The sequence below is a fragment of the Callospermophilus lateralis genome, chromosome 11 (assembly GCF_048772815.1).
Source record: "Callospermophilus lateralis isolate mCalLat2 chromosome 11, mCalLat2.hap1, whole genome shotgun sequence".
In the NCBI taxonomy this organism is placed as follows: domain Eukaryota; kingdom Metazoa; phylum Chordata; class Mammalia; order Rodentia; family Sciuridae; genus Callospermophilus; species Callospermophilus lateralis.
Genome location: NC_135315.1, coordinates 33,587,476 through 33,607,194, shown reverse-complemented (window position 1 = coordinate 33,607,194; position 19,719 = coordinate 33,587,476). Strand labels below are relative to the sequence as shown.

Below are 19,719 nucleotides of genomic sequence, written 5' to 3'. Positions count from 1 at the left end.
ACAAATATTTATAGAACAATCAAAATGTGACAAGAATAACCTTGGCCTACCTCTTCCTTTACTCCACAGTTTTGTAATCCAATATAAATGTGTTTTAGTTTTGATCATTCTGAAATGCTCTAATTATGGTCAACAGTAACTTCCTAATTCAATGTCTACTTCTCTCTCATCTAACTGTCAAATTATGCTAACTTTAAATATCTATGACAAAAACATAGAAGGACTAAGTATCAAAGGAGAAGGACACATAAACTATCATGGATGTGAAAGACAAGAAATTTTCCTAAACTGGGCTATCTGTCCCCGTTGGAGGTTGGAGTTTGAGCTAAAGTTCCAGTTCTTTGCTTTGAAGGAACATCAATCTCGAAGGTGCTAGGAGAAAGAAAGAAAATGCATTGAAACCCAGAGCACTGGGCTGGGGATGTGGCTCAAGTGGTAGCGCGCTCGCCTGGCATGCGTGTGGCCCGGGTTCGATTCTCAGCACCACGTACAAACTGTTAAAATTAGAGTACATAATTTAAGTCCCAGCAGTTGGGATTTTAAAGCCCTTAGTATCCTTTTATTAGATAATACAAATGTTTGGGTTTCACACTTCCATAACTTTTCTGATTATTTCATAATGATCCATGTCAGAGAATCAGGTACATGAAGCATTTTATATTTTAAAATGAAAGGATATATTTTCTTTTTGTAGGAGAAAAAGTCCAGGCTCACAAAGCTCATTCTGACTGCTCTTCATAGTAGTAAGGAAAATGAAACAACATTCAGATTAAAGCACTTAATTACTCACTGGTTGAAATGATCTCTCTTACCACGGGCAAGCACTACTCTGAGGTCAAACATCAAGTTAACTCAGAAATAGGAGACAGCAAAGAAGAGCATGGAACATTCTGTATCTTGGTAAAAGTTCCTGTTCTAGCCAACCCCATCCCCCATCCCTTCAGTTCAATGATTGAGTTATGGAAACTTTTCTTGTGTGGTAAAACTGGGGACTTTGTCTTCCAATAAGATCCTGGCAACCTGACAATGAGCCAATGTTCTGCATATGTTTTGTTGCGAGTCACATGCTTAATGTTATTTTCTGGGAATTCTCATCCTGTATGTGGTGAGAAAACTGGAACATGTCATTTTAATTATAATTTTTAAAGTTAGATTTGGTTATATTCTTTAAGAACTATCTGCACGTCTCCCAATGGAGGAAGTCTAAAATTAAAAATTAGATTTAAGTTAGATTAAAAATTAGATTTTACAGAGCATTTTCTCTATCTACCTTCTAAACATACCATAAACCAGAAGGCTAATATCTAAAACCTCTTTCAGAATATATAACTGATTTATTACATTCTTCAGATTTACATGTATAATTAGATCAATCCTTTGATATATAAAAATAATAAGGACACCTTCCCTTAAATCTATACTAGCAACTACTTTTTAGAACTATCCAAAAAAATATATCTCTTAATTATTTCTAATTGGGAGAAGGCCTATATTCAAACTCTGGAATATTAGGATTGTAAAGCAATGAATGATATATTATGCTAAAAATACCATAAACTAAAGGCATGCTTAGGGTATCATATTTAGGTAGGCCACTCCATACACACATTGAGAACAGAAGCCCTTAGGGATATTTGTCAACATAGCACTTGAATCTATACCTAATTACCAGAGATATAACTATCAACAGTACCCTTCCATGTTACTTGGGGTCAGGGGTGGAATGGGGTGGAGGAGAACAGGCTGGCCTAGCAGGCTGCAGGCACACCTGAGGGATTAGTTTGCCCAAATTTGGCCCTAGACAAAAGTAAGAAATAGGGTATATCCTATGTCTTATTTCAATCTCTCTCTCTCTCTCTCTCTCTCTCTCTCTTTTTTTAACAAATATTTATTTTTTAGTTGTAGTTGAACACAAGAACTTTATTTATTTATTTTTATGTGGTGCTAAGAATTGAACCCAGGGCCTTGCACATGCCAGACAAGTACTCTACCGCTGAGCCATAACCCCAGCCTTCAATGTCTCGTTTTATTCATCTTTTCCTCTTCTGAGTTGTTGCTTTCATCATTCTCCTAGGTTCTTTCCTATGCCCTCATTCATACTGCAGTAAGTAACGCTCATAGGATCTTGGGTGTGATGGTGCACAAATTGGGAGGCTAAAGCAGGAGGATTGCAAGTTTGAGGCCAGCCTCAGCAACTTGGCAAGATCCTGTGTCAAAATAAAAAATAATAAGGACTGGGGATAAAGTGGCAAAGAAATCCAGAGTTCAAGCCCTAGGAATAACAACAACAAAACAAAACAAACCTCTCTGAGCCAATCTTTAATTAGAAGTAAACAAATAAGATAATAATTACAAAGGGCCCACTATGTTCAAGAATTATTTACATAATCTCTGCTGAAAGACTGTCCAGATTAAGGACATTTTAGTGATTAAAAAGTAAACTAACAAGGAGAGATAGGCTTTCCCTCAATCTTCTAGGTGACAATAAATAGAAACTTTGGAAAATGAGACTTTGTGAACACAGGCAATATCAAATTTGTGACAAAAGGCATTTTAAAAATCATGCTGTGGAATGTTAACTCACTTGATATGAGTGTGTTTCAACTAAACTGTAAAATATTTGGTTCCAGACATTTAAAATTGTGACTGGAGCTGGAAATGTTGTCAGTGGCCTTCGGAATTGGAGAAGAAATGGTACTCAAAGAAACATGCTTGAAAGAACAGCAACTAGAAGCATATACAGAAAGAAGTTAAGGGGCTGGGGATGTGGCTCAAGTGGTAGCGCGCTCGCCTGGCATGCGTGCGGCCCGGGTTCGATTCTCAGCACCACATACAAACAAAGATGTTGTGCCTACCGATAACTAAAAAATAAATATTAAAAAAAATTCTCTCTCCCTCTCACACTCTCTCTTTAAAAAAAAAAAAAAAAAAAAAAAAAAGAAGTTAAATAACTGGCCTATGGCAGAGTTCAAATTCAAATCTAGATTCTTTTTTTTTTGGTCCAAAGTCTATGCTCTTTTCATTATACCACTCTCTAGCTGTCCTTACTCTTGGGACTCATTTTTTATTCTTCTTCTTCTTCTTCTTTTTTTTTTAAAGAGGGAGGAGAGAAAGGGAGAATTTTATTTTATTTATTTTTTTTTTAGTTTTTGGCTGACACAACATCTTTATTTGTATGTGGTGCTGAGGATCGAACCCAGGCCGCACGCATGCTAGGTGAGCGCGCTACCACTTGAGCCACATCCCCAGCCCCCTCATTTTTTATTCTTCCTTGCCTTAATATCTTACTTTTATTTTAAATTTGAACTGATACTAACCTTTTTCTTGCTTATCTTTTGATTTTTTTTCTCCACCATTTATCACTCCCTTAATTGTGGTCACATATTTTTAAATATTCTTCAAAAGACCACATTCCAAATTTTACTAGTTTAGTTTGATGATTATGCTATGCTATTTGGAGTTTTAACAGTGTAAAGGGGAGAACAAACAAAGAAGTTTCTACAGTAAGTTAGAGGCAGCACTTTCAGCTCAGGTCAACAATGGATCTTTTCACTCTCTCTCTCTCTTTTTTTTTTCCTGTGGTGCTGGGCATCGAACCCAGGGCTTCACACATTCGAGGCAAGTATTCTACCACTGAGTTATGTCCCTAGCCCAACAATGGATCCATTGATTCAATCCAAATATTCTCTTTTCTGAAATGAGTTGCTGATATATTTATTGTGATATAAAATAACAGATTTAGGTCTATTAAAAAATCATTCTTGGTGCTGGGCATGGTGGTCCATGCCTGGGTATGAGGTACTCAGGAGATTGAGGTAGGAGGACCAGGATTTCAGGGCCAGTCTTACCAGTCTAAGCATCACACTGAAAACAATGTCTCAAAAACAAAACAAAACAAAACAAAAAAAAAAAAAAAAAAGAGAAAGAGAGAGAGAGAGAGAGAGAGAGAGAGAGAGAGAGAGAGAGAGAGAGAGAGAGAAAAGAATTCTCTTTAAAAGTTAACATTCATTTTAGGTTTGATGAGTACATTTATTTATGTCTATACTTATGTATTTATTATTTTACTTATTATTTGCCACTTAGATAAACAGACAAAGGTTTATTTAGGAAAGCAGAGACACACTTGAGGAAGAATATGGGCCATCTCCATAGGGAGAGACAGCTGAATTAAATGATTGATTGATTGATTTAGTGGTAATAGGGATCTGGCCCAGAAACTCACACATGATAGGCAAATACTGCCACAGAGCTACACCCATAGCCTTGTTTCTTTTAAAATATTTGTTTATTTTTTAGTTGTAGTTGCACATAATACCTTAATTTATATTTGGTGCTGAAGATTGAACCCAGGGCCTTGCACATGCTGGACAAGCATTCTACTACCGAGTCACAACCCCAGCCCCATAGCCTTAATTTTTTATTTTCATTTAAATCCTTGTATTTAAAAGCATTTCCTATTTCTAAATGTAGGAAAACAAATAATGTCATGTTCAATTTCAGATTATGATTAACAGATAATATTATTACAATATAAAAAAAATACCTTTTGGCATTTGATCATAAAGTATTACTATCACTTGCCAAGTCTGATTATTATTATTTTGTAGTACCAGGGATTGAACCCAGGGTGTTTTATCACTGAGCTACAACCCCAACCTTGTTAATTAATTTTTTTTTTATGGTACTGGAGATTGAACCCAGGGCTGTGTTACTGGTAAGATACACTCCCATCATTTTTAAAATTTTGAGACAGAGTCTTGCTAAATTCCAAGGGTCTCACTAAGTTGTTGAGTACTGCCTCAAATTTGCAATCCTCCTGGCTCAGCTTCCCAAGTTGCTGGGATTACCACATGCCTGGCCATTTTTGATTATTTATACTGTTTAATATATTATCTAGAAAAAAAGCTGAGATAAACCCAGCAGACAATACTAGGAAAAAGATGAGGTTATTAGGACATTATAACACGCCTTCTGAAAATGATTAAAGACTAGACATCAAAATGGGTGCACCCCTGCAATCCCAGCAACTCGGGAGGCTGAGCCAGTATGAGCCCAGCCTCAGTAATTCGATGAGAACCTAAGCAACTTAGCAAAATCCTCTTTTAAGTAAAAATCAAAAAGGGCTGGGGATGTAGCTTAGAGGTAAAGTAGCTCTAGGTTCAATCCCTAGTCCAAAAAAAAAACCCAACAACATGACACCAATCCTCTAATTCAGTAAAAATCTGAATCCAGTAGGTCTAGAATATATTAGAACAACTTTATGGAAAGTCATCTTTCAGAGAAAAGAATCACTGGAATTTTCTGAGGGACAATATTAGGAAAAATTTTTAAAAAGGAACTTGTGTTTCAAAAAATATAACATGTTCTAACTTAACTATTGCCCTAAAATTAAAGGCACTTTAATTTCTATTTACTGTGGACTAATAATATAATTTCTTAGAAATTCCTAAAGCTGGGTAAACAAAGGAATCCAGATTATACAAAGGACTTATTAATTTTTATTGGCTAGATCTTTATTTGGACAGCATGTGTTCATTTATTCAGCAGATAATTTCTGAGCACCTGCTATGTGTAAATCAAGATGACAGGTGCCATGAACATAATAGAGAACAAAAATAGACAAGGTCTCTGGCATTAAGAAACTATTATAAGTTAGGAGTAAAGACAGTGTTAATACACCCACAAACATAAATGTAAAATTGTAACTAATAGTACATGCTGTGGTACAGAGAGATCCCTGGTAAAGGAGTATTTGATCAAGTCAGGGAAGGTTTTCTGATAAGGCAATAGTTGAAACTAAAGGACAATATCTAGGTCAGTAATTTTTAATGAGGGTAGACAGGTTTAGTGGCCACATAATACTTGGTAATGTCTGGAATTGCTTTGTTGTTGTTGTTTTTTCTTTTTAAATTTTAGGTGCTGGACACTGAACTCAAGGCCTCATGCTAGGATGTATTGTACTACTAATCTACTACTTAACTCCCAGAATCATCTTTAAAAAAAAAATATATATATATATATATATATACACACACACACACACACACACACACACATACATACATACACACACACAGGGAGTATACTTAGGTGTGCTTTACTACTGAGCTATGTCCCCAGTCCCTTCTATTTTTTTATTTTGAGACCTCAGTCTAAATTGCTGAGGCTGGCCTTGAACTTGTGGTCATCCTGCTTCAACCTCCTAAATTCTTGGGATTATAAGTGGTGTGTCACTGTGCTTGGCTGAATCATTTCTGATTGTTAGGATTGGACGGTACCAGTAGATATACTAGATATACTGTGGACATCTAGGACAAAGACGCTACTAAATATCTGGCCTAAAATGTAAACAGTGCCAAAGCTGTAAAATCTTGAACTAGGCAAATAAAAAAAGCAAGGGGGCAAAGAATGATCAGTGATGGAGACTCAAGTATTGCCAAAATGGTTTCAGCAGAGGAGAGAGATGATAATAGGGTTTATAAATCTTGTCAAGGAGTTTTAGCACCATCTTAAGAATTAAGGGAAAACAAGTGAAGGGTATCAAGAAGCAGAGCTGAGGGATGAAGATAGTGGTAGCAGAAGCTTTTAAACTAAAATTTTAAAGTTAGTGATTATAGTACAGTGAACAAATTGGAAAAGAGTAAAACTGGATGTGTAAATCAGATAGGAAGTTCAGTAACATAACTTCTTAAAAACCCTAAAGCCTGGAGAAACAGAAGGTGATAGTGCTGAGGATACAGAAGTAGCTAAAAAACTTCCTTCTATAAATGTTCTGTCTGGAAAAAGGAAAATCAAAGAAAGTGGGTGCCTTGTGCATGGTCACTCTACAATGTATGGGTAGTGTTCTTTTAGAATTCTCCAAAGTGGAGCAGTAATCTCTAAGAGTGGATGAAATGTTCTCCTAGTATTTAAAAAATAAGGGGCAATAATATTCCTTCTTTTTCTTCAAATATGATGTATGACAACATATAAAACATTTTATCTGTAAGGGTTCGGGCAGCAAAAAAATTGGAGTAATTAAATTTTAATGTATAAGTTATAATCCACATATAATCAGAAATTTAGAATCAGTGTCTGGCTCAATTGAGTATACTCACAAGAACATATTTTTCCTTAATTACTAAAGATGAGCTATAAAATATTGTTAAATATATCTTATATATAAAATATGTCATAAAAATAAAAAATAACATCATATATAAGAGTGAATATACTAAAACCAGCTGGGTATAGTAACACAAGCATGTGATTCCACTTACTCAGGAGGCTGAGGCAGGAGGACTGCAAACTGAAGTCCAGACTCAACAACTTAGCAAGACTGTGTCTCAAAAAAAAAGGGGGAGGCTTGGGATATAGCTCAGTGGTTGTATGCCCTTGGGTTCAATTCCCAGAAATGTAAAATAAAACAAAATCCAATATAAATTTAAATAACTAAAATTTCCATAATGTTTTGTTATATAAGTAGTTTTTAAAAGATGAAGATTTATATTAAAACTCGGGGCTGGGGATGTGGCTCAAGCGGTAGCGCGCTCGCCTGGCATGTGTGCAGCCCGGGTTCGATCCTCAGCACCACATACAAACAAAGATGTTGTGTCCGTCGAGAACTAAAATAAATAAATATTAAAAAATTCTCTCTCTCTCTCTTTAAAAAACAAAAACAAAAACAAAAACAACAAAAAAAACCTCATCAAACTGATCAAACTGTACTTCAACAGGACACTCTTCTGCCATGGGGCAACTATATTTTTAAATGAAAAGAACATCTACCCTGTAAGCAGTGAATTAAAAAAAAAGAAATTATATGAAAGATACAACCAAAAACCCAACAAATTTTGGTTGTATCTCAATTTAATACATGATAGCATTCATACTCCAGACAAAGGTTAATTTGATTAACCAAACAAAACAGGTTATTTCTTTACTGTTTTATCAGAGAGAACGCTATAATATTGTGACATGTTAAAAGTGGTCATATTCACTTCTTAAAACTAAACAAAAGATAAAAGCATTTGATTTATAGCCCAATTTTTTGAGAGAAACAATATACTCATAACCTGATATATTTCAGTAATATATCATCCTACTGTGCCTTATTTAATGAAATATTAAAATTTTATGTAAGATTTATATTTAAATTAAATGCAGCTGTGTATCTGGCATTTAATTTTGGCTTAAAGTCATAGTGTGTTCAAAAGCACTATTAAACTGTAATGATACACATGTCTTATGTAAAGAGAATTTCTTATTTACTTGGAGGGGTTGCACATTCAAATGCAAAAGCTTCAAAATAAAGAGCCATCTCAAAAATTCTATTCCAATTCATTTACTTCAAAAACTGAAATTAATATTAGTCCTTAGAAGAATTACTCACCCAATGAAAGCCACCATCTGCTCCACTATGTGCTTGCTGAATGTTATTATAACGAAGATTTTCTGTAAAGAAAACAGTAGTTTAAATAAATACTTAGTCATTAAGATAACCAATATAAATTCACAATTCTGATAACAGTGTTAAAAAGGTGAGGACCTGCATCTAAATGCAATTTAAAAATTTCTTTAGAAACAAAAGAAAAGACACCATTTAATTCAAATGCTACCCACTTTGTATTTTAAAGATGCTTTTCCTTAAGCACGGCTTTAGTCTTACTAGGATACATGACAGTGTGAGGGAAAATATGAGTCATGAAACCCAAGACTGGGAGGGAATACTGGGCATTTGCTTGTTTTATGTATCTCAGAACCCTGTATACAACAGAAGTCACAGGTTCTCATGTAGCCCTACTACTGAAATCAAAACTGATTACTCCAACAGGAGTCTGGACTAAAACTGATCCAGAGGATCTTGAAAAGATTATCTATCCACCTTTCATAGATGGTTTTTGTATAAGCACTATGAACATTCCATTTCTAGATCCTGAATTAGCCATGGCCTTTCAGGTTTAGGGTTAAAAGATCTAGGACATTTTCAGTTTGGTGTTGATGAAGTACTTTCTTTCCATTAAATTAAAGACACTGGAATCTGCGGCTGTGGTTCAGTGGTACAGCGCTTGTCTCATAAGAGTGAGGCACTGGGTTTGATTCTCAGCACCACATGAAAATAAATAAGATATCGTGTGCATCTATAATTAAAAAAAATTTTTTTTTAAATGATAAATTAAAGACACTGATACTAATACAAGAAAAGATGCCTTCAGGGTAACAACTAACAGATATTCTCAGCTCAACTGAACAAATGTTAATATGAAATACTTACTAGGGATAAAATAAGGCACTGTTAAGGGTTTTCAGGGAACACAAAGTTTAGAAGGAGACTTTTTCAAAACCCTAAAGTTTCCTAATCTTTCTACAAACAGTAGAAAGATGGTAAGTATAGAAATACAATACACATTGTCCGGTATGGTGGTGCATGCCTGTAATCCCAGCAGCTGGGGAGGCTGAGGCAGCAAGATCGCAAGTTCAAGGCCAGCTGCAGCAATTTAGCAAGGCCCTAAACGATCTAGTGAGACACTGTCTCTAAATAAAATATAAAAAAAGGGATTGCAGGGGTGCTGGGGTCGTGGCTCAACAGTGGAGTGCTCACCTGGCATGTGTGAGACCCACATAAAATGTGTTAGACATTTAAGAACATGTCTCAGCACCACGTATAAATAAATAAAATAAAGGTCTTGTGTCCACTTACAAAAAAAAAAAAAAAAAAAAAAAAATATATATATATATATATATATAAAGGGCAGAGGGTAGAGTGTTTGCCTTGCTCGCATAAGGCTCTGGGTTCAATCCCCAGCATCACACACAAAAAAGGGGGGGGGGTGGCTGGGGAGCTGGGCATGGTGGTGCACACCTGTAATCACAGTGGCTTGGAGGGCTAAGGCAGGAGGATCGTGAGTTCAAAGGCAGCCTCAACAAAAGTGAGGCACTAAGCAACTCAGTGAGACCCTGTCTCTAAATAAAATACAAAATAGGGCTGGGGATGTGACTCAGTGGTTGAGTGTCCCTGAGTTCAACCCCTGGTACCAAAAAAAAAAAGGGGGGGGGAGGGGACTGGGGATGTGGCTTAGTGGTTGAGCTACCCCCTGGGTTCAATTTCAATCCTCAGTAACAAAACACACAAACAAAAAACAATACACACACACACACACACATACACAACAAACATACAGCTATAAATGCAGGCAGTGGTAAAAGAACAACAATGTATTATAGCTCAAAGAAAGGAAAGGTCATAGTGGTGTAATTAATTAGGGATTCAGGAAGGTGTTAGATTTAACTTTGGCTTTCAGGGATGGATAATATTTCTTCAACTAAATATGCATAATTCTGGATTCTCTCCAAATTCCCGATAACAAACTCTTTAGTGTTCTGTTACTGTGTATAAAAAATTACTTTAGCCAATGTAACCAAGGGGTTACATTGACACATAAAATGTGTTAGATATTTACTATATTCTCAGCTCAATTGAACAAATGTTAATGTGAAATACTTACTAGGGATAAAATAAGAATAACAACAGTCCTTATATCCACCCATTATAAATCCGAGGAAGTAGGTAGGTTTAGACTAAAGCATATTCAGGTAGAATAAGGCAATGTTATACAAATGGTGTATGATTATTATGAAGCTAACAGGACAATTATTATGGATAGATAGCTTAGCAAGAAAAGCATTAAAAATGGAGGTTCATATAAAAATCCAGTTATTTGGCACTATAAATATTTTACTAATTAATAGAACTAATGGTTTTGACTTTCAGTGATTTCACCACCATCAGCTTTCCCTACCATCATTTCCTAACAGGCAAAACAAGCCAACCCAGATAATTTCACAATTTCATTGCTTGAAAAACAAAACAAGATTTTCTTTTTATACGTAACAGCTTTAAAATTCACTCTGCTGGGTAAGACATAAAATGTGTCAGACATTTAAGAACATGTTTTAGAGTCTTCCAGACTGGAGGTCTGAGTGGAGTTCTACCAAATAAGCAAAAGGTGCAGATCACCAAACAGCCCTATCAACCATGTACACAGACGAAACAAGGGAAAGGGCACAGCAGGAAGACGAGAGAGTAGAAGGAACTAATGGTACCAAAATGAACAAAGAAGAAATTGTTAAAGAAAGATTCTTTAAGGATTTTTTCCTTTCAGAAAGATAAATAGAAAGAAGTACCTTAGATTCAGTTATTAAAAATTAACAAGTGCCTACTATATGCCAGATACCATTTTAAGGCATTAAAATAACTCAGTGAACCAAAAGACAAAAATTTCTGACCTGAAGCTTATAATTCCACATACATTTGTGTGCTGGTGGATGGGATGGTAAAGAGACAATAGACAACACTCATGTTAAGTAAGTTACGTGGTACACAAAGTAATATAGACAAAGTATGTTAATGTTAGGAGAAAGTCAACATATCTAAGGATCCTTCTATAGGCAGAAGAGTTGAACCTATCTGGTGGAAGGGAAAATCCTGATCTAACATTACAGGTGGACTGATTTGAAAAATTTCAGGGAAGATTAACAGATAGTAAGACATCAATGAAAACAACAACATTTATCAAGAAGGATAATCTGAAAGAAAACCATGAGGAGATAGAATTACTATTAGAGTACAGAAAAATTTGTGTGGGGATGTTTCCCCTATTTCAGTAACAGCTAAAATATTTATATTATTACTCACTAATATTGTTTACCCAAGGAATGAAAAATGCTTGTTACCCCTTAAGCTACATCTGGATGTACATCAAGTAACATGCCTTTATAAAGTATGTCACTATGATACAATGGAACATAGCAAACATATCCCACATCTTGGTTTAGTGAAGGAACTCAGATTGTTTCCTTTCGGAAAGATAAATAGATTTTAGACTTTTTTTTTTTCCATTCCACATATCAGGCACAGGGAAATAGCTTTGACTTTACAGAGCTTTGGTTGAATTGCAGGGCCTTAAACAAGTATTTTATCTTCTCTAATATGCTTTCCTTCTTTGTGCAATGTACCTAATAACTACCTCTTAGGATTGTCCTGACAGTGAGATAACCAATGCAAATTACTCCACACAGGTCCTGATAAACAGCAGGCTTTAAATGATTTTCTTTAGTTACATAAATATTTTATAGTTAAGAAGGCAATGAAAAAGAAAGAACACTGGGAAGAATACTGAACTTAAAGCCAAAAGACTTCAGTTCAAATTCTAGCTGTTATTTATTTATTTATTTTATTTTAAAAATTTTTAATATTTATTTTTTAGTTTTCGGCGGACACAACATCTTTGTTTGTATGTGGTGCTGAGGATCGAACCTGGGCAGATAACCACTCTCCTGCTCCATCTCCTCCATGGTTCCTACATAAACAGGTGATTGTACAAGTGAATTATTATTATTATTTTTTTTTTGAAAAACGATATTTTTTTATTAGCTACACATGACATTACAATGATCTTGGCAATTCATACATTTGAATCATTGGGGTAGAATTTCTCATTTTTTTGATTGTACAGATTGCAGAATCACACTGGTTATAGAGTCACCTATATACATACAGCAATCATAATGTCTGAAAAACGATATTTTAAGTTGCAGTTAAGAAACCCAGAACAAGCGTGGTGCAGTGGTGCATGCCTATCATTCCAGCAATTTGAGAGATTGAGGCAGGGGGATTTCAAAGTTAGGCCAGGCCTCTGCAACAGGGTGTTTTAAGAGTCTTGAAGGAAAACCAAAAAAAAAAAAAAAAAAAAAAAAAAAACCAAGGGTGAAGGGGTAGCTCAGTGGTAAAGTGCCCCTGGGTTCAATCCCCAGTACCACAAACTAAGAAACAAACAACAAAAGAAGCCCAGAACACAATTATGACAGATGGTGAGATTTGGTCTCTAGCTCTGTTTTATAATGTTTATTGTCATAGACAAGAGATAGCTGGAAAAAACATCCCATAATTTTTAATAAGCCAAATGTAGCAACTTACTTAAAGTATACCAAAGCCTGATAATTTTCTTGGTAAATAACAATATGTACATTTGTGTCTGTTTGGACTTTAATTAATTAATTAAATTATTTATTTATTTTGTAGTGCTGGGGATCAAATCCAGGGCTTCTCACAAGCCAGGCAAGCACTCTATGACTGAGCTACAGCTTTATCTTGTTTGAATGTCTAATTTAACAAAAGGAGAAGAGGGGCTGGGGTTGTGGCTTAGCAGTAGAGCACTTGCCTTGCATGTGTCAGGCACTGGGTTTGATCCTCAGCACCACATAAAAATAAATAAAGATACTGTGTTTTCATCTACAACTAAAAAAATATTAAAGGGGTGGGGTTGAGGCTCAGTGGCAGAGCACTTGCCTAGCATGCATTTGGCACTGGGTTAGATCCTCAGTACCATATAAGAATAAATAAAATCAATGTATAAAAATGGAGGTAAAACCGCAGCCCGGTCGCCCCCAGCCCGACTCCGGCCGTCGCCGCCGCCGCCAGGGGGAGGAGGGCCACGATCCAAAGGAACCAGAGCAATTGAGGAAGCTGTTTATTGGTGGTCTGAGCTTTGAAACTACAGATGATAGTTTAAGAGAACATTTTGAGAAATGGGGCACACTCACAGATTGTGTGGTAATGACAGACCCCCAAACAAAACGTTCCAGGGGCTTTGGTTTTGTGACTTACTCTTGTGTTGAAGAGGTGGATGCAGCAATGTGTGCTCGGCCACACAAGGTTGATGGGCGTGTAGTGGAACCAAAGAGAGCTGTTTCTAGAGAGGATTCTGTAAAGCCTGGTGCCCATCTAACAGTGAAGAAAATTTTTGTTGGTGGTATTAAAGAAGATACAGAAGAATATAATTTGAGAGATTACTTTGAAAAGTATGGCAAGATTGAAACCATAGAAGTTATGGAAGACAGAGTGGGAAAAAGAGAGGATTTGCTTTTGTAACTTTTGATGATCATGATACAGTTGACAAAATTGTTGTTCAGAAATACCACACTATTAATGGGCATAACTGTGAAGTGAAAAAGGCCCTTTCTAAACAAGAGCTGCAGTCTGCTGGGTCTGTACAAGTGAATTCTTAAAAGCATGTTGACTACCTATTATGTGTCATATCAGGAGAAGTACAAATTGAAATCAGACATGGACACTGGCCTCAAAGAACTTACAATCCAATGAATGATGCAGATACTTCAGAAATGCCTCAATGTTCATCCAACTCTTCCCTCTGCCTCTGCCCTGGGTGAGCTCTGTGTTGGTGTCCATATGCACCCATCAGTTAAACATATTTGTAAAGTAATTACTGTGTGCGTGTCCATAAGGTAGGGACATGGGCTTGAAAGACCTGGTTCTCACACTTAAGGATTCCACAAGCTATCAGAAACAGGAAAATGATGGGAAAGGAGAACAAACTATATATATTTACAACTCTGTATGATAAGTACAGTGAAGGAGGATTTGAGGGGCTGTTCTGGGAGCACATTGGATATATCATGTTGGAAGGCACTGCAGCATACAGAGGGAACCCTGGCTTCCAATTCTAGGCAAGCTACTTACATGTAACCTGAGACCCGACTCAATGTACTTACTTCACCTCCTGGTCAAGATCAAATGAGATAATATGGGTTAAAACTCTTAGTGAACTGTAAAGGACCATTCAAATGTTAGTCAAGGAATTTCTTTTTGACCTTGCCCTCTTTATCCATAGCAACATTATAGGGCTGGCTTATTTGATTAGAAGATGTATTTCTTTTTATTTAATTTTTAAATTTTTTTAAAATTTATTTTTTATTTTTTGCATTACAATTCTTAATTTTACCACAATTTATCATGTCTCTGATTGTATATAAGGTATGTAAGCAACTAATTTTTTAAAAAATATTTATTTCTTAGATGCAGTTGGACATAGTACCTTTATTTCACTTATTTATTTTTATGTGGTGCTGAGGATCGAACCTGGGGTTCCACACGTGTAAGGTGAGCCACAACCCTAGTCCCTGCAACTAATATTTAATTACAATCGTAACTGTGACAATTACAAAATGGGCGCAGTAATCCCTCTATTCTAGGACTACATTAAACACTTAAAAGTGTAAAGTACTTCATAAAAAACATGAATTACTGTAACTTGAAAAATCTACTTACAATGTTTAAAAACATGCTAGATTTGAATCTTTATGAAATAAAAGGTCTGATAAGTTGTATATCAATCACTACAGATAGGGTACTTATTGTATGATAAATTTTGCAAAAATTCACAGAAAATTATCAAATTCAAGAGAGTAAAAGCGAATACATAAAATTTTATGGATTACTAGATAAACTGTTACAATCCAATGTTAATTAGTATTAAAGATTCCAAAAGGTAATTGCAGATACATTGCAAATTAATCAAAATAATTTATTATTTAACATAATATTTTATTAGTTAAAAAATTCGACTATGGTATTTAAGTATACATATTTTGGGGTGCCAGGGATTGAACCTGGGACACTGAACTACATCTGAGCCACATCTCTAGCCATTTTTATTTTTTATTTTGAATTGCTTGGGGTGTTGCTAAATTGCTGAGACTGGCTTGCATTTGTGATCCTCCTGCTTTAGCCCCCAGAGTCACTGGGATTATAGGCATGTACATCCAGCTTATTATGGTATTTTAAATTTTAAGTGAGTAGCCCTATGATGTTAAAAATCTTATGTAGTGGTGTACACTGGTAATCCCAGTGACTTGGCAGGCTCAGGCAGCAAGATTACCATTTCAAGAACAGCCTCCTCAGCAACTTAGACAATTAGCCATGTAGGGAGACCCTGTCAAAAAAAAAAAAAAAAAAAGAAAGAAAGAAAGGAAGGAAGGAAGGAAGGAAAAGAAAAAAGAAAGGGGGGAGATGTAGTTCAGTAATAAAGTGATTCAGGGTTCAATCCCTAATACCTGCCTCTATCATAAAAAGGTTGGTCCACTAAACAACTTTTTGAGTCACAAACTATAGAAATGATCCCTAAAAGTCTTTGAGATTTTGAGTGGTTATTATGGCAAGACTAGAAGACAGATTCAAAAAACTCTTCCCAATGTTAAAACCCAAGATTAGAAGCTGCTGAAATTTTCCTGTTCTATTCTTCTCTTCTAAGAATGAAAGGCAGAGAGGTATCAGGAAAAATCACTGGGGATATATATATATATGTGTGTGTGTGTGTGTGTGTGTGTGTGTGTGTGTGTGTGTATTTTTTTTTTGATGTTGGGGGCTGACACAGGTCCTAACACATGATAAACACACTCTCTACCACTAAGCTATACCGCCAAATGGATGGATATATATATATATATATATATATATATATTTTTTTTTTTTTTAGTTGTAGTTGAACACAATACCTTTATTTGTTTGTATGTGGTGCTAAGGATTGAACCCAGGGCCTCGTGCTTGCTAGGCGAGCATGCTACCACTGAGCTACAACACCAGCCCAGATAGATATATTTTTAATTATTTTTAATTATTATGAAATAATTTGCAGACAGAGGCATTATTACTTCACTATTTTTGCTTTTATTTTGGTAAATATTTCTCTTTGTTACAAATCATATTGATTAAAAACAAATTCTTTCCTTGTTTTTAGAAGGAAATGATAAAAAAAAAAAAGAAAGAAACAATTCATGTCATAGTTTTAGAAACACATATCCATTTCTCCCTTATTTAAGTTCTTGGTGTGTGTGTGCGCACGCGAGCGTACAATCTAAAGATTTTGCTAAGATTGGCTTTGAGGACTAGCAGATCTCACTTCTCTAACCACAACCCACATTGCCTTGCCTTTTCAGCAACCCTTTCTTCCCCATTCTCTTCCATACTAACATCTGGCTGGTTTTTAGTAAAGGATATTAGTGCTAAGAGAGGAAGTGCTATGTAAGTATGTGAAAGAAAATAAGAATTAGTGAAAGAAAATAAGAATTAGTGAAAGGCAATATTCTCTCAGGTTGTGGTTACTAAAGAAACCATAATCTTTGGACCATGCATATGAATATGATGTACATTCTCTTACATAGGAACACTACTTTTATTTGATAAGGTCTTTTTTTTTTTTAAGAGAGAGAGAGAGAGATAATTTTTTTTTAATATTTATTTTTCAGTTTTCGGTGGACACAACATCTTCATTTTATTTTATGTGGTGCTGAGGATCGAACCCAGTGCCCTGTGCATGCCAGGTGAGCGCATTACCGCTTGAGGCACATACCCAGCCCAAAAGTCTTAAAATAGTTTCACGGAGCAAAAATAACAGAAGGATAGAAAGAAAGAAGGAAGAGGAGGAAGAAAGAAGACAAGGGGATTCACTTACCTCCAAATGACATTTACAAGCTTTATTATTTAAATAAGCTACCAAACAAAAGAAGAATTAGCAACTTAAGTTACTTAGGAGTCTGTTTCAGTACCCTCTAATGTGGTTATCATCAATAGATAGTGAATCTCAAGTATAATTACCTGGATATGCATTTTAATTATTGCTTTTCCAATCAGAGTTGCACCGAAGAAGGTCCAAAAAGGTACAAGAAAATGTCCACATGTTATTCCAGCCAGATCAAACAGAGGATTTGGGATCTATCAACAGAGAGAGAGAGAGAGAGAGAAAGAAGGACTTCCAAATATAATCCAAAGAACAATTTAATTTTTATCACCCACTGGTATGTGATATTTTGCTGTCTTTTTTTTTTTTTTACTTTTAAAAAATTCGTTCTTTTTAGTAGACTGTAGAATGTATTTTGACATACCATACATACATGGAGTGTAACTTCCCATTTTTGTGGTTGTTGCTGTAAATCTTGCTTATATACAAAACAGGTATGGGTTCTTAGGTTCCCTGGTCAGAATACCACATTGTTCAGAAGGTTAGGCAAGTATTCTAATGTGTCTCTAACCTGGGTCACTTATTCACCCCAGGGCTGTTTTGTTGTTTAGTATGCTTACAGCAAACTAAGCTGTCCTTTTGTTTTTATTACTTATGGTAAACACCCCATACTCTATTCCTTCATCACCTGAGGAGTAGATGAAGCCCATGATGTATGGGAATTCAATCTCATTCAGTAGACTCTTGGTGGTCTGCTGGCTGTTTTCTGTGATAAGGTATGAGTGAAGCCTTAAGATTATTTCAGTAGTGACTAGGGTTCTAAAAATCTTTAGTCTGAACCAGGAATGGTAATGTAGGCTTGAATCCCAGTAGCTCAGGAGGTTCAGGCAGGAGGATTACAAGTTCAAAACCGGCCTCAGCAACTCAGTGAAACCCTAAGCAACTTAGTGAAACTCTGTCTCAAAATAAAAAATAAAAAAATGGGCTGGGGATGTGACTCAGTGGTTAAGCACCCCTAGGTTTAATCCCTGGTACCCAAAAATAAAAAATAAAAAAACAAAAAGCTTTAGCCTGAACTACAAATATTATCTAGAAGTACTTACACCATTCACAAACATTCTAGTAAATTCACAAATATATTTATAGGTAGATGTGCTCGTATTCTCAACATTTAAAAATTTATTATTTATATTTTATTTTAAGAAAGCTCAAGGCTGTGGAGCCAGGTGACATTTTTTTTTTTTTTTTGGGAGGGGGTTGTTACCAGAGATTGAACTCAGGGGCACTCAACCACTGAGCCACATCCCCAGTCCTATTTTGTATTTTATTTAGAGGCAGGGTCTCACTGAGTTGCTTAGCACCTTACTTTTGTTGAGGCTGGTTTTGAACTTGTGATCTTCCTGCCTCAGGCTCCCGAGCCCCTGGGATTACGGGTGTGCTCTACAATGCCACGTACCCAGGTATATTTTAGAAAAAAAAATCATGTATGGAAATATCAGAGCACACAGATTCAGATGATTTGAATATTCATTCCCAGAGAAAAAAGTGATTCACAATAAATACCTTTCCAAACATTCCCACATTTTAAGAATGATAAAAGACAATTTTATGTAAAAATTCAGAGAAACCACAAGCTATTTTCTCCTACAGTCCTTGTGGTTGTTGGCTAAACCATTTATAAGCCAATTAACTTTATTCAAGTGTTAGGTAAATAAACTGAAAGGAAAATTAGAATTAAAAGAACCATGGAGTTGCTTTGAAATTTTCCTTCAACTAGAAGTTTTATTTTAGCTTAAATGTTGTCAACAAAATAATTAATAAACTCTTTTTTACTTGTAGAAATGTAAGTATTAAAAATTACATGTAGAAATGTAAGTATTAAAAATATCCTAGAGCCAGGCATAGTGGTGCACACCTGTAATCCCAGCAGCTCAGGAGGTTGAGGCAGGAGGATTGCAAGTTCAAGGCCAGCCTTACCAACTTAGTGAGGCACTAAGCAACTTAGTGAGACCCTGTCTCAAAAACAAAACAAAAACAAACTAGAAAAAATTCTTGGAGAACCGTATTGATCTTTTAAATTTATGTTAAAGTAATGTAATTACTTTAACATGTAATTACGTACATGTAATTAAATATAAAGAAGAGTGGCTAGGCCAGAAGCTAGGGAGGCTAAAGCAGGAGGATCGTGAGTTCAAAGCCAGCCTCAGCAAAAGTGACATGCTAAGCAACTCAGTGAGACCCTGTCTCTAAATAAAACACAAAATAGGACAGGGATGTGGCTCAGTGGTTGAGTGGCCCTGAGTTCAATCCCCAGTACCCTCCCAAAAAATAAGAGTGGCTAAGAAGTGGATGTTCAGCAGTAACAACAGGTATTGATGAATGACAAAGAATAAGTATCTTCTGCTTTAATAAATCAAAGGGACTT

The 19,719-nt window shown here is 35.7% G+C and overlaps 1 protein-coding gene and 1 pseudogene across 1 annotated transcript in view; one reads left to right on the top strand and one right to left on the bottom strand.

Moving 5' to 3' along the window:
• The window catches only part of Vmp1 (vacuole membrane protein 1), a 117,289-nt gene that overhangs the window by 13,357 nt on the left and 84,213 nt on the right, over positions 1 to 19,719 (bottom strand). Inside the window, exons 9-10 of the mRNA XM_076869371.1 lie at positions 17,432 to 17,548; positions 8,372 to 8,433 (exon numbers count right to left, since the gene is read on the bottom strand). Of these exons, the coding sequence (XP_076725486.1) occupies positions 8,372 to 8,433; positions 17,432 to 17,548 (179 nt within the window). The remainder of the gene's footprint in view (positions 1 to 8,371; positions 8,434 to 17,431; positions 17,549 to 19,719) is intronic.
• LOC143409831 (heterogeneous nuclear ribonucleoprotein A3 pseudogene) lies at positions 13,397 to 14,046 on the top strand (annotated as a pseudogene).